The sequence below is a fragment of the Pieris rapae genome, chromosome 8, assembly GCF_905147795.1.
Source record: "Pieris rapae chromosome 8, ilPieRapa1.1, whole genome shotgun sequence".
Classification (NCBI taxonomy): domain Eukaryota; kingdom Metazoa; phylum Arthropoda; class Insecta; order Lepidoptera; family Pieridae; genus Pieris; species Pieris rapae.
Window position 1 is genome coordinate 372246 of NC_059516.1, and position 20760 is coordinate 393005.

General features: G+C 31.7%; 1 protein-coding gene across 9 annotated transcripts in view; it reads left to right on the forward strand.

Annotated features, from left to right (window-relative positions):
- The window catches only part of LOC111001032 (disintegrin and metalloproteinase domain-containing protein 11), a 338822-nt gene that overhangs the window by 14326 nt on the left and 303736 nt on the right, over window positions 1-20760 (forward strand). For all 9 annotated transcript variants that reach the window (XM_045629101.1, XM_045629099.1, XM_045629106.1 and 6 more), the window contains exon 2: window positions 9331-9386. In XM_045629101.1, coding sequence (XP_045485057.1) covers window positions 9356-9386 — 31 coding nt within the window. In that variant the 5' untranslated portion in view covers window positions 9331-9355. The remainder of the gene's footprint in view (window positions 1-9330; window positions 9387-20760) is intronic.

The window sequence follows — 20760 nt, forward strand, 5'->3', positions numbered from 1 at the left end:
CACTGATGTAATCAGACTAACAAAGTTATATTGATTGTTAAAAAATGCCTCGTTTCGCCTGTAGTCGTCGTCATATCTGATGTTACTATTAAATAGGTTTAGGCGCTATGCACCAACAATGATACAATTTTTATTTCTTAAGTTAAATAAAATTTAAGAGCCATTTATAAAAAACGTGGTAAGTTCCACTGAAATCCATCGTCGTCTACATCCCTTAAAATAACTTAAAAATCTTGAAGATTTACACACATCTAACTAACTACTAACTACTAACTGACGTGACTGATCTTGAATTAGATTATCATGAGTCATGTGCTTTACTTGTTACTTTTTACTTTTTGTCTTTTTTTATATATCAGTTTGGTTTATTTTTTTTGTTTGAATTTTGTATTTTTGCACTTCTTACCTACCTTATAATTAACTAACTTAATTTAATCCATGTTTTTTCCTTTACTCACAGTGGTTGTCTGGAAGGAATCGCTCGAAAGCAATAAAACCGCCAGTTGCTTTTCATTAAATTATGTTTAATATTTTTTTCCTTTTATGTAATGCAACGAAGTGTTTATAAATAAATAATCTATATTTAAACTTAATTTTATAAGATTTATTAGTCACGTGGTGTATTTTAGAGCATTTAATTCTAATATACGTAGCAGGGTTCTAATAGACAGCAAATACACTCTGTTCCCGATAAGTAAATCAGTCTCTTTGAGTTGCGAGACGCAAAGCATAGTGGTCTGGTCTATTCAGCTCTCAGAGCAAGCTAACCAAATACCTACCTCTTAATGAATATCAGACAGACCTCACAAAAGTGCTTTAATTAAAGATATCCGGTCAATAGTTAATTGGAATGTCGTTATTTTCTATAGAATGTTTTTATATTTATAAGTATGCATCATGAAAATGCTACTAAGAAAAAAAAGCGGGATTAAAAAATTACGACTATATGACCTACGTACATGTTTATAGAACACTCTCAATGCCAGAGAGCACGCGAGTGTATTACCGGCCTAAATGTCCTTTCAATTTAACCATTAATAACTAAAACTCTATTTTAATTAATAAAAATATTTTGAAAGTAGGTATTAATAAAATCCTTTACAGTACTCCGGATTTAGTTCATGCTATCGTCAGTTGAAGTAGTGTCAAACTATTTACTCTCCGAAGCGGTATCTATTTCACCTCTTTTAATATTAGCTACTGAAACTGATCCGTCCAAGCCTTCTAAAGCCATGTCTTTCAATCTGATCTTTATGGAATGGTGCAAGTAATCTTAATAACTAAATTAATATTATATAATAAAGTTACAGTTTGATAGAGAAGAAAGGTTGTTTATTTTAATTACTCAAAAACTACTGGAGAGATTTCAGAAATTATTTCGATTAGAATGACACCTGAATTAAGAGGTTATAATTGTGCGTTATGTTTGAATGTGTATTTCGTTTTTGGCTTTAGTGAATAATATAATTGTTTGAATATTGTTTAATGAGTATCTGTAGGAATACTTTAATAAAAGAAATAAATAAATTTAAATATTAAAAAAAATAATGACAATTATATTACATTCATTATCATGCCATGTTAACATGTTTATTTGCAATCGGGTCAGAAGTTTTATGGTACTTTTCTGCTGATTATGATCTTATGCTTTGAACGAATTCTGTCTTAATCACTGAAAAGAAAAGCACCAGATCAATTATTTAGGTCAAACGATGTTAGACCGACCGACTGATGACGAAACAGGTGTTAGTATTTTTTTTTTCTTTAAAGAACGCTTATCTAGATTTATGATTTTAGGCCAGATTTTAATCTTAAAGCAATTTATGTTAATAAATAAGCTGCTATGTGTGTCTTATAAATCATATAATTTTTAAATATGTTATCTTTTCGTCTTTTGATATTTCTATTAACTGCATTCCAAACATTTTCCTAATCATTTGATAGATTAAAATCTATCTATTTGAAGTTAATATAAGCATCATTCTGTTTTATCTCCCATCGCTTTGCCGAATCACCTCGTTTATTTTTAAAGGCTTCTCAAGTTTGTCACTGTTGCGTCTTGTTTTACGTTCAGCACTAAAACTTTAATCCACATTTGGAGAATAATGTGTCTTCCGTCAAAGACATAAAGCCGAATATTCTTCAAAATAATTGATCATCCATTTTACGTATGTTAAAATACAATTTTGTTGCTTCGGATACATTTTTAAAGGGTTTATTTAGCGATCAGTAATAAACGAGGATGGAAATTGAGAGGTTATATGAATTATGATGGTCAGAACATAAAAAAGTCACTTATGTATGCGAACCGTAGTAGGAAAAGGCCGAATTAAAATTGTCATACCGATGTTGTTCTAAGGTGTGTGTGCTCCTACAATAAATTTGGTTAATAATAAATTTGTGCTGCTATGTAAGTATGGATATAAAAGAATACAAAAGTAAACTGAAATTGAACAGCCCAATACATCAAAAGTGAGAGACGGCAAGCGACAAAGGATTTTTCGCAAAAACACTTTGTTCTCTCGAGGTTCACTCTACGGTGTTACGCACAGCTACGCCGTAGAGTATTTATTGTCTTGTAAAACTTAAGTCAGTAACACATGAAGCTTGTATGAATTGCATAGTTTGAAATATTTAATTTTGAAACATAATTCAGACATATTAAATATATTTTTTTGGAATTTGTTTTGTCAAAATTAAGCACCAACCTTAAGCTTAAGTTAGCTTTGCAGGGTTTTTCCAGACATTGATTGTGCTGATACAAAGCTCTATAAATGAATCATTATTTACATTAAATCTATAGAAGGAGATTCGGAGACACACAAATGGCATCCTTATTCTATAAGAAAAATTAAAATATGAGAATCATGTATTTAAGAAAAATATAAAATACGCCATATCTTTATCCATCTAAAGTCGACCTTACAGTTTACTTTGCTACGTTTTCGCTCCAAGGATACAATTTCGCGCGAAAAATTGAATCAATTTGCGTATCTGTGAAACGATTTTAGTTCGACGCCTGTGGATATTGACGATGTTTCAAGGCGCTAGTATTTGTACTCTTTTTACTACAACCTACAACAAACGCGTCGTCTTTAATAATACATTCATACATTTGGGCGCGAGACAATATTTATGTTTTCTTATTTTAAAGGCTTACTTGAATTGTTGAAAATATTTTGCACTAGTTTTTCGGTGACAAAATAATAATGATGTGAGTGAAATATTTTTAGCAGTAAAAAAGAAACAAGCAGTAGAATATAGTAGTATATAGTAAATAGGTAAATATATATAAATGTATATACTTTAAATGTACCTAGTTCTCTTATATTATAGTAAATCAGACACGTTTCTCTGTCCGTTGTCTCACTGGGAGAGATGGCGGTGGACGCTTAAAGAACCTGCACTAGTTGTTAATTAAACTAATTTGTAATTCGAGTCGGACTCGAGAGTAATCGGATAGAGGAAGTACAAACTCCGTTCGCTCCGAATATAAATACCGTGTGCGTTGAGCTGCTAGACCAACTGATTAGTGTTAAACCTTATAGTCTAAGAGGTAACGTAATTTAAATTGATTAAAATTCTAATAAAAGTTGACTTTCAGATCCTTCTGATATTGATTGGACAGTATTGGCGTAGTTACTTCAGCCTGCGACTCTTATCTCAGAGGTCATAGGTTCGTGTCACCCGGTTCTTCACCAATGGACTATCTGTCGGAAGCATAAGGCTGATACTTATCTATTTAAAAAAAACTATTAAAAAACCTGCTTGGTAACTGAAAATTTAGCCTTACAATTTTATCCCCAATGAAGTTATAAGTGACCAGAGATGATCATGAAATAGATGCAGAAATCGAAGCCTAAACAAAAATGGAATGGAAACAGAAAATTATATTTGATGTTGAATTTATTGAAGAGAGGATATTAAAAAGGCATCAACCCATGTTGGCGTTGTGGCTACAAACGACTCTTAAACCGACAACCTGTCAAACCAAAAATTTTTGAACACGCAATAAACACTCGTGCGATGAAAATAAATAAGACACGGATGTTCTATTTCTCTTCTTTGATCTATTTTCTTTCTGCTGTACGCCTTCAATTTAATAACGACTACGGAGTCTTGAGATGCTCTTCTATGTCACAGTCTATGACACAATCACTTTATTTTCGAGTAAAATCTTGACAATTAATAAAAATTCGACTAAGCTCAGAGCGCAAGTTAAAATGAAACACGTTGCAACATTGTTTCACAAGCAAAATGCCAATAATTTGAACGTGGTGTAGGATTTTCTCCTAGACTAAGCGCTCAAATCTCATGAAGTATTCCTGCGGGAGGCGGAGGGCAGTTCACAGTTGATTCACGATCGCCCCGCTTTACTGCGCACATCAAAACGCCCAGTAAAAGCTGAGATACGTTAGCGCACGGCTATTCATCACAGTTTAAAGGTCTGAAGCAATTACATACGTAGCATAAACATTTTGTCTTACGCACGTGTGTGATTATTGCAAGTAAAATTCCCGGCAAATAACTTATTAGTACCCAAGATATGTAATGATCTAAGGTATCTCAATAATACTACTAATACAGGACGCCTGTCCCAATAATATCTCTGAGAATGATTTTCTAATTTTTTTCTTAAGAGCATAAAGTTAACTCCGTAAAATATATTACTTTCAACTCCTTTTCTAGGTCAATCGGATAGATCCAAAGTTGAAAAACATAAAAGCGTTATAAAAATAGGAATTGTTAACCTCGATGTATAGTGGTGAGTGGTGACTTACTTAAACTTGTCACTCCACTCGCTTGCTTCAAACTTCTGTCTGCGGCTTTAACACAATAACCTTTTTCAAACTTATTTTTTATGAGAACTTGGGGCAAGGGATTATTGGGTATCGCGTAACTTCTCGTGATAGCTAAGTGTGGGTACCAAATTCTGTGTTTTAATTATTGTTAGTATTACTTTTTAAATGTCGCTTCTTTCTATAATTTCTATTATTTATATTTTACGACCAATAAAACTAACAGAACTAAAAGTGTTTAGGTTCAATTATATATACATTTTGTATATTGGCAAAAATGTGACAAATGTTATTGAATCATGAGGAAAATCATATCGACTGCGAGATTTAATGCCTTGCACTTCACTAGCAGTTAAAATCAAATTGTTAACTACTAGTTATGTTGTATTTTTGCTATAATACTACTTAGAAGAACTGCGCATATCCTGTAATTGTTATATATATATATATATATATATATATATATATATATATGATTCTTTTGGTAACAGTTTTAGTAAATTACAAAAATCGACATATTTGTTTTGAACAAATTGAAACGGTTCTCCTAAAAAATGAAAATCTCGTATCGTAAAAAAACTAACAAAAGTTTGGCATTGAATTGTAGGAACAATGTAATCAAAAACTTTATTAATGCTAGTGAATTCTGTATTGTTTAAAACTCAAATCAAAGCGAAAAACAGAATAATTTTAGAGAAACGCTAAATAACAGTTTCAACTATTTCTCTGAATATTTTATTCACTGAAACAAGTTTCTAACAATTCTCTTCACTTCTCAAAATGCATTTATATTCACGTCAAAGGTAAAAATTTCTTCTATCGAAATATTTAAAGGTGCAAAAAGAGAATTTTGTGCTGAAAAATCTGTTGGCCATAATTGAATATGCTCCAGTAATTTTGGTTCACGCTTTACGGTCAAATTGACCACGTTACTTTTGTACTTGTTATTATTATAAAAATTCCTTCTTTTTATTCCCTCTTAGGCTGATGAATCCGTCTCTGTAGGTAACGTGGACTAGTCAAACTGATGTCAAATTAGATGTCAAAGATGACTTGCCATGTTAGCTGCCGCGTGATGCAGTAGGTAGGGAAGGTAGTTTGAGTTAAGTTTGAGTTTAGATGATAGATAAAAGATTTGCTAATTGCTATTGACAGATTTTAAAGTCTAACAATTATTTAATAGTGTAAACGTGGTCCGTGATCTGAATGACAAACCAAATTGGATTGCACCAACGATTAAAAATGGTGTTTATAGTATAATATTGATGTAGGTTTGATCTTTTTAGGCTGTACTTTAAACAGAACATTTTGTAAAAAAAGGTTTTTAAAAGTATATACAAAAATAAACAAAAATTATTTTAATATACTTGCAGAAAGTAATAAAAGCACTACGAGGATAGTTACTAAGTTATTTGATTGATCACATATACGATGATTATTTTAGTTCTAGTTTATAAAGTAAATTAGTAGTTGCTATAAATGTCGTTAGCATTGATGAATTATATTCGATTTACATACTTTGGTTCCATACGATTAAAATATGTATATATTTCAAATATTCACATTTTTAAGAGATAGATATTTATGTTGGAAAATTTAAGAATATGCGGAAAGAGAGGGACTGAAGGAGAAGTCGCATTAGATCGCCTATCGGTATTATTGTAGCCAAGCTTGGTGTCATGGCTGCAGCCCCTTACAACCATTGTGTAGAACAAAAAACATGGCGATTAAAAAGAATGGCGGAGAATTTATTGCCAGTTCTTCTCTTCCGTTCTACGCCCTAGATTTGAGAACTGGCTGTAAATGTAAAATTAGAAGCATTCATATTATGTTAACCTTTATGAATAAATCATTTTTAATTTGATTCTGTTGGTCCGGTTAACCAACAGATTTTTCAAGACCAAAGAGGAAGATTCAGAAGATATTAAGTAACGTTAAGGAAATAATGTTGAATGGAATATATGATCGTTTAAATTATTTATCTCATCGTAATACAGCCAAATGTAAGCTGTGAATTTTAGTGAAGATTCTATCTTCGTAATTTATTACTATTATATATATATATATTTTATAAATTATATTGTGGTTTTATTCCATTAAAATTAAACACGTTTATATAAAAGCAATTTGTACCAACCCAAAGTGTCATCTGTGTGACACCATATCCTGTTTTGACTGAAAATGTTTATCGATTTACACAAAAGGAAGTTATAAATCACCATTACCATTAAACGCCAAGACAACGGCATTTTATTTTTAGTTTGTACATTAAGTATTTGGGTTAAGATTGCAAAAATCTTGTGTGATTCTTGCTTAGGAACCATCTATGTTTGCGATAAATTGATGAAATATTCTTTATATTAACGAAAATAATTAGTTTTTTGATTACATCAAAATAATTAAATATACATTACATTTGAACGATTACTGCTTAATTATGTCGAGATTTGTATTACAATATTCAATACTACTTCACTTAAGTAACGTTTATATTGAGTAGGACATAAATAAAAATTACAATTTATAGATATTGTCGCATTAAAGTAATGACTGCTGAATAAAAGCCAGAACTCGCAAATTATAAAATGAAGTGCACAAACCAATTAAAAATAGGAAGATGAAAGAAGAAAAACTAGTCTCCGCAATTTTCAACTCATCGACATTGAGTTTAAAAATCGTCGTAAAAACGCTCGGACACAGAGATTTTTCTGCGAAATTTGACTGCATTTACACGCCCCGATTGCCAGGGGCGTATTCTAATTGATTAAGGCCCTCTGGGACCCTAATTATGCTTATAATCTTTACATTGTTTTTCCACGCGGCTTACTTTGTATAACTGCGTAATAAGCCAACTTTTAATTTAAACAAATACGAGAAATCTTTTCTGTAATGTTTCACAACGCTTAGGGCGGTAGACAACGATATTAAACGTTATTTCAATTTATGTGTTAATTGAATTAAAAATTAAATTATACATGATTTTATATTATTTATAAGTTTGCTATTACGTTTTTTTTAATTACAACTCTACCCATTAGTAGCAGACTCTTAACTTCAAACCTGTATTTTTTTGTAGTTTTAAGCCCAAACAATTTATGTTTACCAGAGGAAGCCCAATCACGGGTTAAACCTAAAGTATATTACCACCTAAATGCAGGAAGGTTTTAATTTAATATAAAATATATTTACTGTCTGAAGATACTAGTAAAATTAAAAAGATAAGTATATACAATACTACAAAAATTCTTAAAATATCTATACTACTAAGCTTGGGATTAACTTTTGAGTCGGAAAAATTCGATGAAAGCCAATGTGGGCTTAATAGGGCCTTAGCGATGTGAATTCGTGTTAGGTACGCGTACGTTTTTTGCCTTTTTCCACGCCAGCCATGTTTGTGACTTTTCTTTGTAACGTTATAATCTGAGTGTGTTAAGAGAAAATACAAACGTCTTGTCATGACATTTTTATTTTGCGTTTCGCGAATACAATTTCTTTGAGTAGGGTGAGTGACCACTTAAGATTTATTTGCCGTTTCGTATAACATTAAGAGTTTTATTATTGCAAAGTATTTTTGAAATTTAATGAAAGAATAAAGAATGTTTATATTCAAATTTTTTTGTAACGATATTTTGCGAGGTAAACGCTTAAAATGGGAAGGTTTAACTAGGATATTAGTTATTCAAGTAGAGTTCTGGGCCTCAGAGTTCTTTATCTATAAAATACGTGCATAAAGTTCATTGATGCCCAGCCGGGGATCGAACCACTAGGCAACCACTGCATTGAAACTAGACTAGTGTTACAATAAATTAACAGAATCGCTCCACAGGAAGGAGTCACCATCTTTTTAACGTTGTTACTATTCAAATGCGGACGAACATAAGTCACAAATTCTTCCAATAGATAGCGACACTACAAATGTAGTAAAGGACAATTTTTACGTACGATAAAGTGGCAATGAAAAGAATTTTTATGGGCCTCACAGTAGTTTTATTAGGCGCGTCGTAAACTAACATCTCGTGATCTCCAGTAGTTTGTTGGAATATTTGTTACAACTATAATGAGTAAACGGAGCAGGTATATAAATTTGTACATTATTTTGTTTTTTATGGTTTCACAGCTATTCCAGATAAATATTAAATAAAATATTAAATAATATACGTAATATATACGTACACATATTACGTATTATAGGTAAATTGTGTATGGTAATAAATCTGCTGCCAACAACTCGGCCGAGAATTTTTGACTAGGTATTCGTAACTTTAATCGATGGCAAATTTCGTACACATTTGAATATCACTGCTTTTGTATATGTAAACTTTTTTATATTCGTAGCCAGTGTGACATTGTGTATCATAATTAGCAAAAAGTTTATATTTATTCTAAGACAACCTGAAAGTAAAATGCCTACCATTGACCAACGTCTGCCGCAGTACTGACTGCTAACTTGTTATATCGCGCGTTATTCAAAAAGCACCAGATGAAAAAGATAAAGCGAGACTTTTTTCTTATTTATGTCTTCCAATTTCAGGTTTCTACAATAATGCAGCAATCAAATGGATTCTAGCTTAGGCGAGTCTGGAGCAGGTGAGTGTTCTTAATTCCTTATAAGTACTAATCACACATATATAATTTAAATCACATCAGATGTGAAGTGTTAATTATCACTAGCGAAGGTGGCGGAAATAAAATAGCTTACTAAACTATATATTTATAAAATGAATTTGGCTAATCTGTACGGGGGGGTGATATGTAGCTCTTAATTAAAAATTCAAAAGAAATAATAAATGATACAATTTCGTGTGACGTTTTAATTCCGGACATGTTTAGATGATTGATTAGTTTCCGGGACAAAATGGCCGCCGCTCTGAACAATGCGTATTTTTGGCAGTCCTAAATTGTTTCCTTCGGGATGTTGATAAGGATTAAAAAGGTATTGCGGCCGATGCCAAAATATTAAATAGAGTTTTGATACCAACAATCGTGCCTATTTGTAACCGACTGCTTTTTAGGTAATGACCCTCTGAAATAATCCGTAAAATTTTAACCTTTTTAAAATTCTCAAATAAAAACATTCACGACAGAAATATAGTTGTGAAAAAATTCATCTCTCATATATTATAGCTAGTCGACACACTAGGGAGTCCCTGTGTTCCCTGTGGAACCTATATAATAATTATTCCACCATGGTGCGTGTTTAAAACAATTGAAAAGTAGTATTAGTGTAACAACTAATGAAACACAACTATATGTGTGTGTGCGTGTGTATTTAGAGTGTGGCTGAGAGTTGTTATATGCGATTGTATGTCTGCCATGATTCACGCCAAAATACGTAAGGCCTCTGCAGATTCGAAATTCAATTTAGCTAGTGTAATTATGTTTTGTAATTTGAATCTGTATAGTTAGACTACCTCAGAATCCATAGTAACAGTAATTACACTATACATTATCCCTAATCGTAGATTATATCATTATACAGAAGAAGCTATGAAAGTCAGTGCTCAATTAGTAATTGAGTGAGATTTTCTTTACAATAAGTTATGTGTATGTGTTGTTACATATCGAGGCTTAGGAAAGAGCAATATTAAGGAATTTATTTTGCAGTTTACCATATCATAGACAATACTATATCTACGATATATGTTACAAGTGTAGGTAAAAAATGTTAATTGGTAATATTAAAACAATAAATGTATAAAAAACAAATATACTTGTAATTTTTGCTTATTGTTAACAGCGCATTAGATATGAGATAGGTATTAAACGATGCTTTATTTAATAACTACTCAGAATTGAGAGACAGAACTGCATTAAAATTCTTCAGATAAAATCTCAGTATTCAAATAAATATTTCTTAATCTGTTCCTCAACCATTATGTTAGCAAAAATCATTGGCCGACCTTCCTGTGATAGCGATATGGCATTAATATATCATAATTCAACTAACAATGGTGTCTGCGAGGCATAAAACTTGGAAAATAGCCGGCTGTCCGTGCTCCGTCAATAATTGGTAATGGATGACGTCATCATGTCAAACGTGATCGATTGCCTCGCTTCTTGTCGGATTAAAAAAAAACATTCGATTAGGCATTTAATGACCTGGTAATTCTTCTGTGATCTTCCGACAATTGTTTTTAGTGTCAGGGTTAAACGAGAGAGGAAATTGGCTTAATGTTCTACGGCTCGTATTTGTTCCTTACGCAAGTGTTATATGTCTAGGGAAGTAACTGTAGGTCAGATTTAATAAAAGGAATGGGGGCTAATCTTTACAAAGGTCATATAATGCTGAAACTTTGGTCGGCTGCTTATTAGCATATTATGTGTTGTTTTAATGTTATAGTTTTCTTTTTTTACGGCAATTCATCGCTCTTTTCCAAACAAAAAGTCTTTAGCAAAAATAATACTTTCTATTTTTTGAGGTTAAGATTTGTATATTCGTGTTTAAAACTGATAGAATTCACAAGAGTTACATTGACCGTTACTTTTATCAAAGTTAATATTATTATTTAATATTTTCGTTTCTTTTTGCATATAATAAAGGGGCAAACGAACCTGCGGGTCGCCTGATTCACTGAATTTGGTCAAAAGGAAGAAGCTGGTATTTGGGAGCACCAGCCCAGAGATGAAGCAGTATTCCACATGAGGCCGCACTTGAGCCTGGAAGAGCTGCAGAGTTTCCTATCAAAAAGTGTTAAAATAAATAAATAAAAAAAATCTTTCTATCAAATTTCTTTTCATTGGTAATGACGTCCTTATAAAAACTATCTTTCAATAAAAAAATAAAAAAATGATTATCACATAATATTAATTTGACTGCAGATGATTGAGTTCAAAAACATAATAAACTTAAATAGAAATTAATAAATGTTAATAAGATCGAGTCCAAAGCTTACAAGTTTCAGCTGTACTTAAAGTAATTTTTAATGTATTCTTTGAAAACAGATTTAAGAAAGCTATGTTGGGACAGTTTTCATAAAGATATCACAAGAAAAGATTTTCATGAAAATCATTCTAAACCGATCTCTTCGTTAAGTTTCAAGTCTCGGGGACTTGAAATAGCTATTTGAAGGATTAAATGGGTAATACTGTAACACGATTTCTTTACAATGGCGAGATTTCTCTAAATTTTGCAATTAGATGAAGCGGGATACGATTGAAAAGAATCCATAGAAATAATCCATGTCCTTAAAAAAATCTGGTCTGAAAACGTTTGGCGTGGTTTACTTTTTACATGGCTTGGATAGGACGTAATTTTGTAACGAATACATATGTGACCTAATGTATCGTCATACATGACGATATTTCAACATCATTAAGGATTTGACATTTCTATAGATTCATTTAACTTTTTCTGTACTAGGATATAACTGTTAATTGGTTTAAATAGATTACAATAGAATTAAATGTATGTATGAAAACACTGTGTACTCCTCGTACAGTCTCAGATAAACAGTTTTTCCTCTCAGTTTTTTCAATAGTAGTTCTAGAGGTGTTTCAGCATAGTGATGGCGATATTGCGTAGTGGGTGCGTAGTATTGTGCATCGATGTTACATTTATTTATTTGTGCACAAATAATTATTCGTCCAAAGTAAGAATCTCCAAAGAATTAGAGGACATAAATTTTGTAAAATTTACTTTTATTACGAAGATTAACGAGCTTAACCAAATATTTTTCTTCTTGAGGAGGCATTAACCTAATAAAAAGCTTTGTTGTTGAACCGGTCGGGATATAAGCTGTCACTTGTCAACTATTGTAACCGGGTCTACGAGGTGCTAACAGATAAACCCGGATAAAACAGACGAACTAGCCGTAAACTGGATGGGAATAAGATATAGTTATGTAATATATACGCAAGCCTTTTAACTATCATAATAGCTAAACGATTTAATAAAAATGTAACTAAAGACACATTATAACACCATACTCTTATTTTACTTCAGTAAAATTATATTTTTTGCGAACTGAGAGATACGACCTCCAACTATTAGAGGTTAGAGTGTACTCCTCTCTAAAAAGCCGGCAGCTCACCCACTAAAAGGGTGTCCATAGGCTGGCTGCCCTTTCTGGGTGTCCTGTAGGCTCGTTTGCCCCGTTTGCTCGTTAGAATAACAACATACTACTAGCTATAATAAAAGAAAAAAAATACAAGGCATAGGACATTAATACTTTTAACTTATTTTTAAGTGAAGCAGTAGAGGAGTGCGTAAAATGGTGTCGGTCTTTACATATAATTATCAAATAAATGTGTGCAAAATATAGAAAAAACTATTTTAGAAAAATAAGTATAGAGTTTTAAGCCCATTCTTCTCCATATTCCTTTTGGAAGGGGCAATTTGTCATTTTTCTTTGATATTTTTAACGTGTAATTTTTCACTTTCAAAAGTGCTCTTCAAATAGGCCTAATTAAAATAAATGATTTGACTTTTTTTACTTTTTTACGCCCTGTAACAACTTTCTAATTAACGTTCATAAGTATGTTACAAAGATGAAATAATGATATTATTTTAATGAACTAAATATTATTGTTATTAAATAAAAATTAGAACGAATTACATTTTATACGAAGTAAAAATCCTCCTGCCCGTTTGCTTTGTTGTTTGTTTCTATAAAAAAAATTGAAATGTATTACAATATGTTTTCATCTCTCTCGGGCTCTAATACATAAAAATTTCATCAAATCTTAAAGTAGACGCGCAATATATCACGGAATTCACTTCGTAACGAGGCAAACATGTTTACCCTTTGTAAGTCGACGTTTTGTAGTCGACAATCTGTAGACGTGTTATTCGACAACGCAAAGGCACATGCACACCATGCATTTGAAAAGGCAATTGAACCGTTCTAGTGAAATCATTATCCGTATCAACACACTTAATAGTTTACCCGAGAACACAAGACGCGAGTCTTTAAAAGTTTATTATAAAAAAACTTGTTAAATACGTTACATAAATTAATTGTATTTATGTAACCTAATGTAGTAATTTACTGAAGTATTTCCGAACCAATTCGGCTTAGAGTCCTTCAAGAAAAGAGCGTACCAATTATTACAAGGCCGGCAAGGCACTCGCGAGCCCTCTGGCATTAAGATGTCCATGGGCGGCGGTACACTAACTACTACTTAACATCAGGTGAGCCTCCTGCCTGTTTGCAGCCTGTTCTATAAAAAAAATACCTAAAGCGGGTTACCTGCAGTCAAACTGCGTAAGCAATTTTACAGGCCATGGTTTAAATGAAAGTGTATTTTTTTATGAATAAACATATTACATACATACATAAATACAAAGCGTTCAGAATCATGAATATAGTACATATGTGACACTTCAAACGTGCTCAATTTACTTTAAATAAAATACAACAGAAACAGTAAAAGAATATGTTGGCATCATTTATTTCCTCAGGAACGAATAAGGAGACAGCAATATTGTAGTGTTTTTTTTATAGAACAGGGGCAAACGGGCAGGAGGCTCCCCTGATGTAAAGTGATACCGCCGCCCAGGGACACTCTCGATGCTAGAGGGCTCGCAAGTGCGTTGCCGGCCTTTTGAGAATTTTTGTGTTCTTTTCTTGAAGGACTCTAAGTCGAATTGTTTCGAAAATACTTCAGTAAGTTCAAATTAAGAACAGTGATTCCAGAAACGTTTGTAACACACACATGAGATTAAAACCCAAACGATTATCTTAATATTGGACTTTGTACAAAGAATTTGTTTCCAAAAAGAATACATTGGTCCCTCCGTGCTGTGTAGAAGGTCCCTAACGACGTTTTCTCGTTCCGTCCCGTTGCGTTCAAAAGTTAACCCTCTCCACTCTATACGATATTGCTGACTTATTCAACTTGTTGTATTATGTGCAGGAAACTGCTACTTACGTGTGACAAGTTTGAATGATTCGCTAGAGTTTATTTTATAATTATCATACTTCCATTTCCTGGTGCTTTCAACTTGCAGTGAGATGACATAAGATGTTTCTAGTTGCGATAAGAAATTTTAAATTAAATTAATAATATAATAGTCACAAAATCTGTTTAACTATCGTGATAGGCGTTCTATTAAAAAAAATTGACGAACATCTTTTAAATTGTAAACAAGTCTTATGCATAGGGTTTAGAGAGACACATTCTGCGTCTGTCTCGATTATTTTGATTACAGGCGAGGCAATTTTAGGCTCCCCAATACCTCACGATAAACGCAGTACGATGTTTTTGTTTAAGAATAGCTACCAGTTCAGCTTCATGCACGGAACAGCATGAAGATAGATTCAATTTATGACTCTTAAATTCGTCACCAATTTTTCATTAGAAAAAACTGGCACCGACCAATTCGTATACCCTACTTTCACTCATAAATGGCTGTTGCATCTATTCATAACATTCTCAAAAGCTATTTTAATAACCCTAACTATATCTGAGTCCAAGTAAACATTACTCTCAAACATTGACATTGAAAACTAAACACATCCATCTCTCTTACGTGTTCATTGTAGGAGAACATATATAACGTAGTTAACTCAGTGGCAACATTAATCTGCAGAGCAAACAATTAATTCAACGGGTAACCCTGTCACCAGCACAGTGACTCGTCGAGGTAATTTATACGTCGAAGACAATGCAGGGATCAGGGCATGCAAGCTCCAGATACGTCGATGTGGTCGCCATTATTTGACTGAGTTTAAATTTAAAAGGTCTTTATTTTGGTGATATACTCGTAGAAGGTGAACAATGAAATGCCTGTAAGCAGCCTCCAGTGTCCTACAGTGTCACAAAATTAGTAATTTATGAAAAAAGTCAAAGAAACGCAATGTACATTTATGAACGTCAGAAAAATAAATATTAAATGATTCATATTTTACCAGTTCTCAAAACAAAGGGCGTAGAACGAAAGAGAAGAACTGGCAATAAACTCTCCGCCACTCTTTTTAATCGCCAAACTCAAAATAACTTTATTCATATAGGAACCAAGTCAGAAGAAAGATGTTAAATTGATTCTCAATTCACATTAAGAACTACCACTTCGTAAGCGCGTAGAGCGGGTAACACTCTCCGCCACTCTTTTTAATTACCAAGTTTTGAGTCATACAAATTATTTGATATGGAACAAAACATATCTTCCAAGAATCACGAATCTTTAAAATATTCGTCAATTTTTTTTATTTATTACAAAAAACATTCATTATCCTTACAGACTATGCCAATACGATAACGTCGAGAATGATTTAATAAAATATAATGAAGTGCATATATTATATATGCACTTAAACACATAATATACACAATCTACGAACATACAAATATGACGATAGTGTCAGAGACAGCATTCAGTAGGCGTAACGTTCGGGATAACTGGGATAATATAAAAAACTATTGATTAATTTACGTTTTATGAGTGTTTTGAATTTATTCAGTGATAATTCTCTAATTTCGACGAAGACAGATTAAAAAATTACTTTATCATACAAAGTACATGCTACATATCATTTACATATGTTCTGTATGTGAACTGTTTACTCTCAAAACAACAACATCTTCCCATGAAGATGATAGTGTATTTTATTCCTACATTCAACTTACACAATTACAAGTAGTATTTACAAGTTCTAAAAGAGAATGCGACGGTACATGAATAACAGTCTAGCCTATAAAATATATAGGCTAATAAGTCATATTATGTTTAGTAAATAGCTAAGGTAATGTTCATAAACAGTATTAGTGTTCTATAATGTTTTGAAACTATGTTCTTGTGTCCGAAACACCAATCTTGCACTTATCTTCGCTACACTAAGGGTCTGTTTCACAATGTATGGATAAAGTACCAAATAGCTATGCAACACATAAATTATTCGGAAGATAAAAGTTCCGAAGAAATTTCACGCTACCTGACAGTCGTGAAACGCAACAATAGTGTTTATCCTACCAATAAGTAATAAATTGCTTATTTGGAACTTATCCGGAGATTGTGAAACAGACCCTAAGTCTTATTATCTATCCCATTATTTTGTATTTATATATATTTTTATTGTATCAATAAGTTTAATAGTGTTAATAATTGGGTGTTTAGTTTTAACCTTTTAAGATTAAACATTCAGTCAGCATTTTAGAGAATATTCATACTAAACAGCTACTTAAAAAATCTATCACTACTTAGATAATTATGTTATTTGATATAGATACACACAATTGAAGCAATATAAATAAAGTTGAAAACATAATCAAATAACTCCACGTTCTTTAACGTCAAACGGACTGTAATCTAAATAAAATGTCAGTTTGAACAATCGAATAAATGGAAAAAAGGGAAATAAAAGCATGGAGCAGCCGAAAGTAAATTCAAACGCGTAATTTTAATTTAATAAATTCAATTATAGAGACGTTTTCGTTAGGGCAAAACGAATTTACTTCAACAATATATCAATTATGCCTTAATTTGCAAAGCTATTCAGAATTATATTAAAATTTCGCTTCTACAATTTTGTGACAGCCCATAATAACCCGTCTTTCATTTAGCATACTTTTTACATTATCTGTAATGTTAAAAATAATGTTAAACACAAAGATTTTTCAATTCATATCTGCGTTGGTTTAGTTTAAAAAATATTAGGTTTTTACAAAATATCTAATATTTTTTGAATGAGGAATTATAGACTACATTATCTATGTGACATATACTCGAAGCTACAAACAAATATCTTTTGTTTAAAGCCTTATTTGTAGCAACATAAATAAGCCTTTCTTTAGGAGACGAAGTTTACGTAGTCGCAAATGTTTCCCCATTTTTAAAACTCTATATGCACTTCATACTGTTAAATAATTCTCAAGGAATTCAGCAAAAGCTCTCCAGTCCGATCGTAACAAGTTTTAAAAAAGCATATCGGGTTAAATTCGACAGGCGATGGTCACGTGCACCGCGTGCTAGATAAACATCTACTCAGCATTCATCTAAACGGATTTACCCACTGTGCGCGAAAATTTTCCGAAAAACATAGAGACCACAATTTCTTAAAATTAGTGTTTTTAAAAAGCTTTTACTATAAAGCTTACATGTCGACTTGCTGTATTTAATTGCTTTAAGAATCTGCGTAACTCGTATGCAACAAGATATTCACATCGAGTTCGCCGTACGAACACGAATTATTCGAAAATGTTTCAGGTATAAGTACAATAAAATTTATAAAGATGTTTATACTTTCCACCGTACCAAAGAGGGTGTAATGAACTATTGTAAGAAGCGGGCAGACTTTGATTTTATTTAGCGGTAATAATTTAGTTTTTCTATAAAACATTAATGCTCTTCTTAATAACAAAATGTATTATATATATAATATGTATTTTTTCCTACCTACTTCTTGCCTTCTTATGTAATTTTATTCTTTTTTCTTCTTTTCACACTTCTTTCTCGCTTTCGAGCGATCTCTTCCAGCCAACCACTGTCCCTTTTTATATAATTATGTTCAATTTTTATATTGTAATGAAACGTAATTTTAATAAATAAATAAAAATTACATAAATATAAAGTTGTAGTTTCTTTAACAAGTTCAATTTCAGTTTAAATTTTTTTATCTATTCATGTACTCAATTATCTCATGTTTTCTGTTTAACACCGTGTACTGTATGGTTTTTTATATTGTCTCAGTGTTTTCTCCTTTATAAAGACAAAGGTGTTGAATATAAAATTCTTCAGGTTTAAAGAAAGACAATTCCGGCAGTAATACTTATAAAATATTTTAAATAGATATGATCATCATGTAAAACTTATGGTTATCATCATATCATGGAAAATTGATATTGACAGCTTTAGATATAAAATACATTAATGATAGCTTTAGATTTATGTGACTTTATCAACTTAAAATTGTTGATTTATACAAAGCTTTTCTCGTAGTGTGTTAGATCACTAAATGTATCCTGAACAGTGGGTAAAGCCCACATTATTGAAAGTTGGCGTTGCGGACGAGAGCGGCGGGTAAATTTTATTTTTCGGAACAACCTGGGAATTGTTTCACAGCATGCTGAACGCGTTGTGAATTTTATGTGCTGTCAAATTTAGAAACACATTTTATTACTGGGCAGTGGTCAGGAAATAGAGTTGTTTCGTTACAATGGCTTTAGAATTGATTGTGTTGTTTTGCTGTAATAAAACAATTTTATTTCAATGCCCATTTAGCGAAGGTAAAATGTAAAAATTACAGTTGCATTGTATACATGCATACTTATATATATTAACTCAAATCAAATCAAAATTTATTTATTCATATAGGTAACAATGTACATACACTTATGAACGTCAAAAAAAAGAAATATTAAATGAATTTAATTTTACATTTACTGCCAGTTCTCAAGAGAACGGAAGAGAAGAACTGGCAATAAACTCTCCGCCACTCTTTTTAATCGCCAAGTTTTTTTACACAATGTTTGTAAGGAGCTGCAACCACTACACCATGTTCCATATGACATGTTGAGTAATAAAGAAAAAAAAAAAATTAAATACAAAGATTTGTCCTCTATGTTCTACAACTGAACGATTTCAAAACATCTTTTTTGCGCTTTACCTCTAGTGGTCATGTTAGTGCTAGAAAAGGAATGGTAAATTAATTGGTGAGCCTCCTGCCCGTTTGCCCCCTGTTCTATAAAAAAAATTGTTACCTCGCCTAGTTCAATATCAAATCAGGGTGTGTTTTTATTTCTGCCTTTGAACAAAATTATATATGTATAATACTAAGTTACATTTATTAGTTTCATATTATGCTTGACTTCAGTAAAACGGGTTACCTAAAAATAACGGAATTCATTAGATTATATTTATTACACGGATAATAAGAAGTGAACCTTAAATCACGAAAGTTTGATATGTACAGTGATTGATACATAGTATCGTCGTATACTTATATTTAATGCAGCTCACAAGTTCGTGTGAATTTCCAAGAGTATACGTCGGCTGAACAGCAGTAGGTGTTTACACACTTTGCCTACGATTTGCCTCCGGCTACGGGTCGTGGGAAGTGACCTGTCAACGTACGCACTATTTTCATTCAAATGAAGCTGGGGAAGTATACCCTAGGATGCAGCTTTAAATTTTAGAATACAGAAAATAAATTTTCTAAAGCGAGGTACTTATATTTAAAAATTAAGAATAATTTTATTTCAAATTAGTAGGTTGATTTTTAAAATATGTTCTTGTCATTAAATGTAAACCTTGATAAACTTAATAATAATATAAAATATAGTAAATATAGTAAATATACAATAAAAAATTATAATTAATCATTTACATATTCAATTACATATATTACATCATATGTTATATATATATTGTATAAGTTTGTGTTATCCTAAAACATTATTAGCAAATAAAACCCGCTTAAAGAGATATATATCAACGAAGTTCATTTTGAACTGCTCTTTATTAAAAAATATAAAAATTATTCAGCCGTTAAATATATTAAATGAAGTTAAAAATTACTTAAACACGTTGGGAAAGTCTTTACATTTCATATCTAAGTATTTGATTTGGAATCTTAGCCATTTTTTTCTCTTTTCATGTAATTAATAACTTGAAATTTTGTATCTTGAATAGCAGCTGTCCTTGGCACATTAAATATGAAAACACGTATACTTTTAACATTTTATACACATGCATGACGTTGCATGTGTATAAAATTCCAACTAGAATTTCGCGCTTAATCGGTTTCAGATATGAAGGATGACAATTGTCAGTTTTGATTTTGACACACGAACCGGAAATGGTAGTAAATTTTAACCGCTGTCGCGAGCGCACTAATTATAGTAGCAATCTTTTTTTTCTAAAAATTGTTTCACAGTAACGGTTGGTAATAGAAAAGAATTTAATGATATTTATATTATGGCTGACTAGGCCTAAATATATTTTATATATATGTATATATGAAATAGAATTATAATATACATAATCTTTAAAATAGAATTCAATTCAAATTTTGAAGAGATTTGA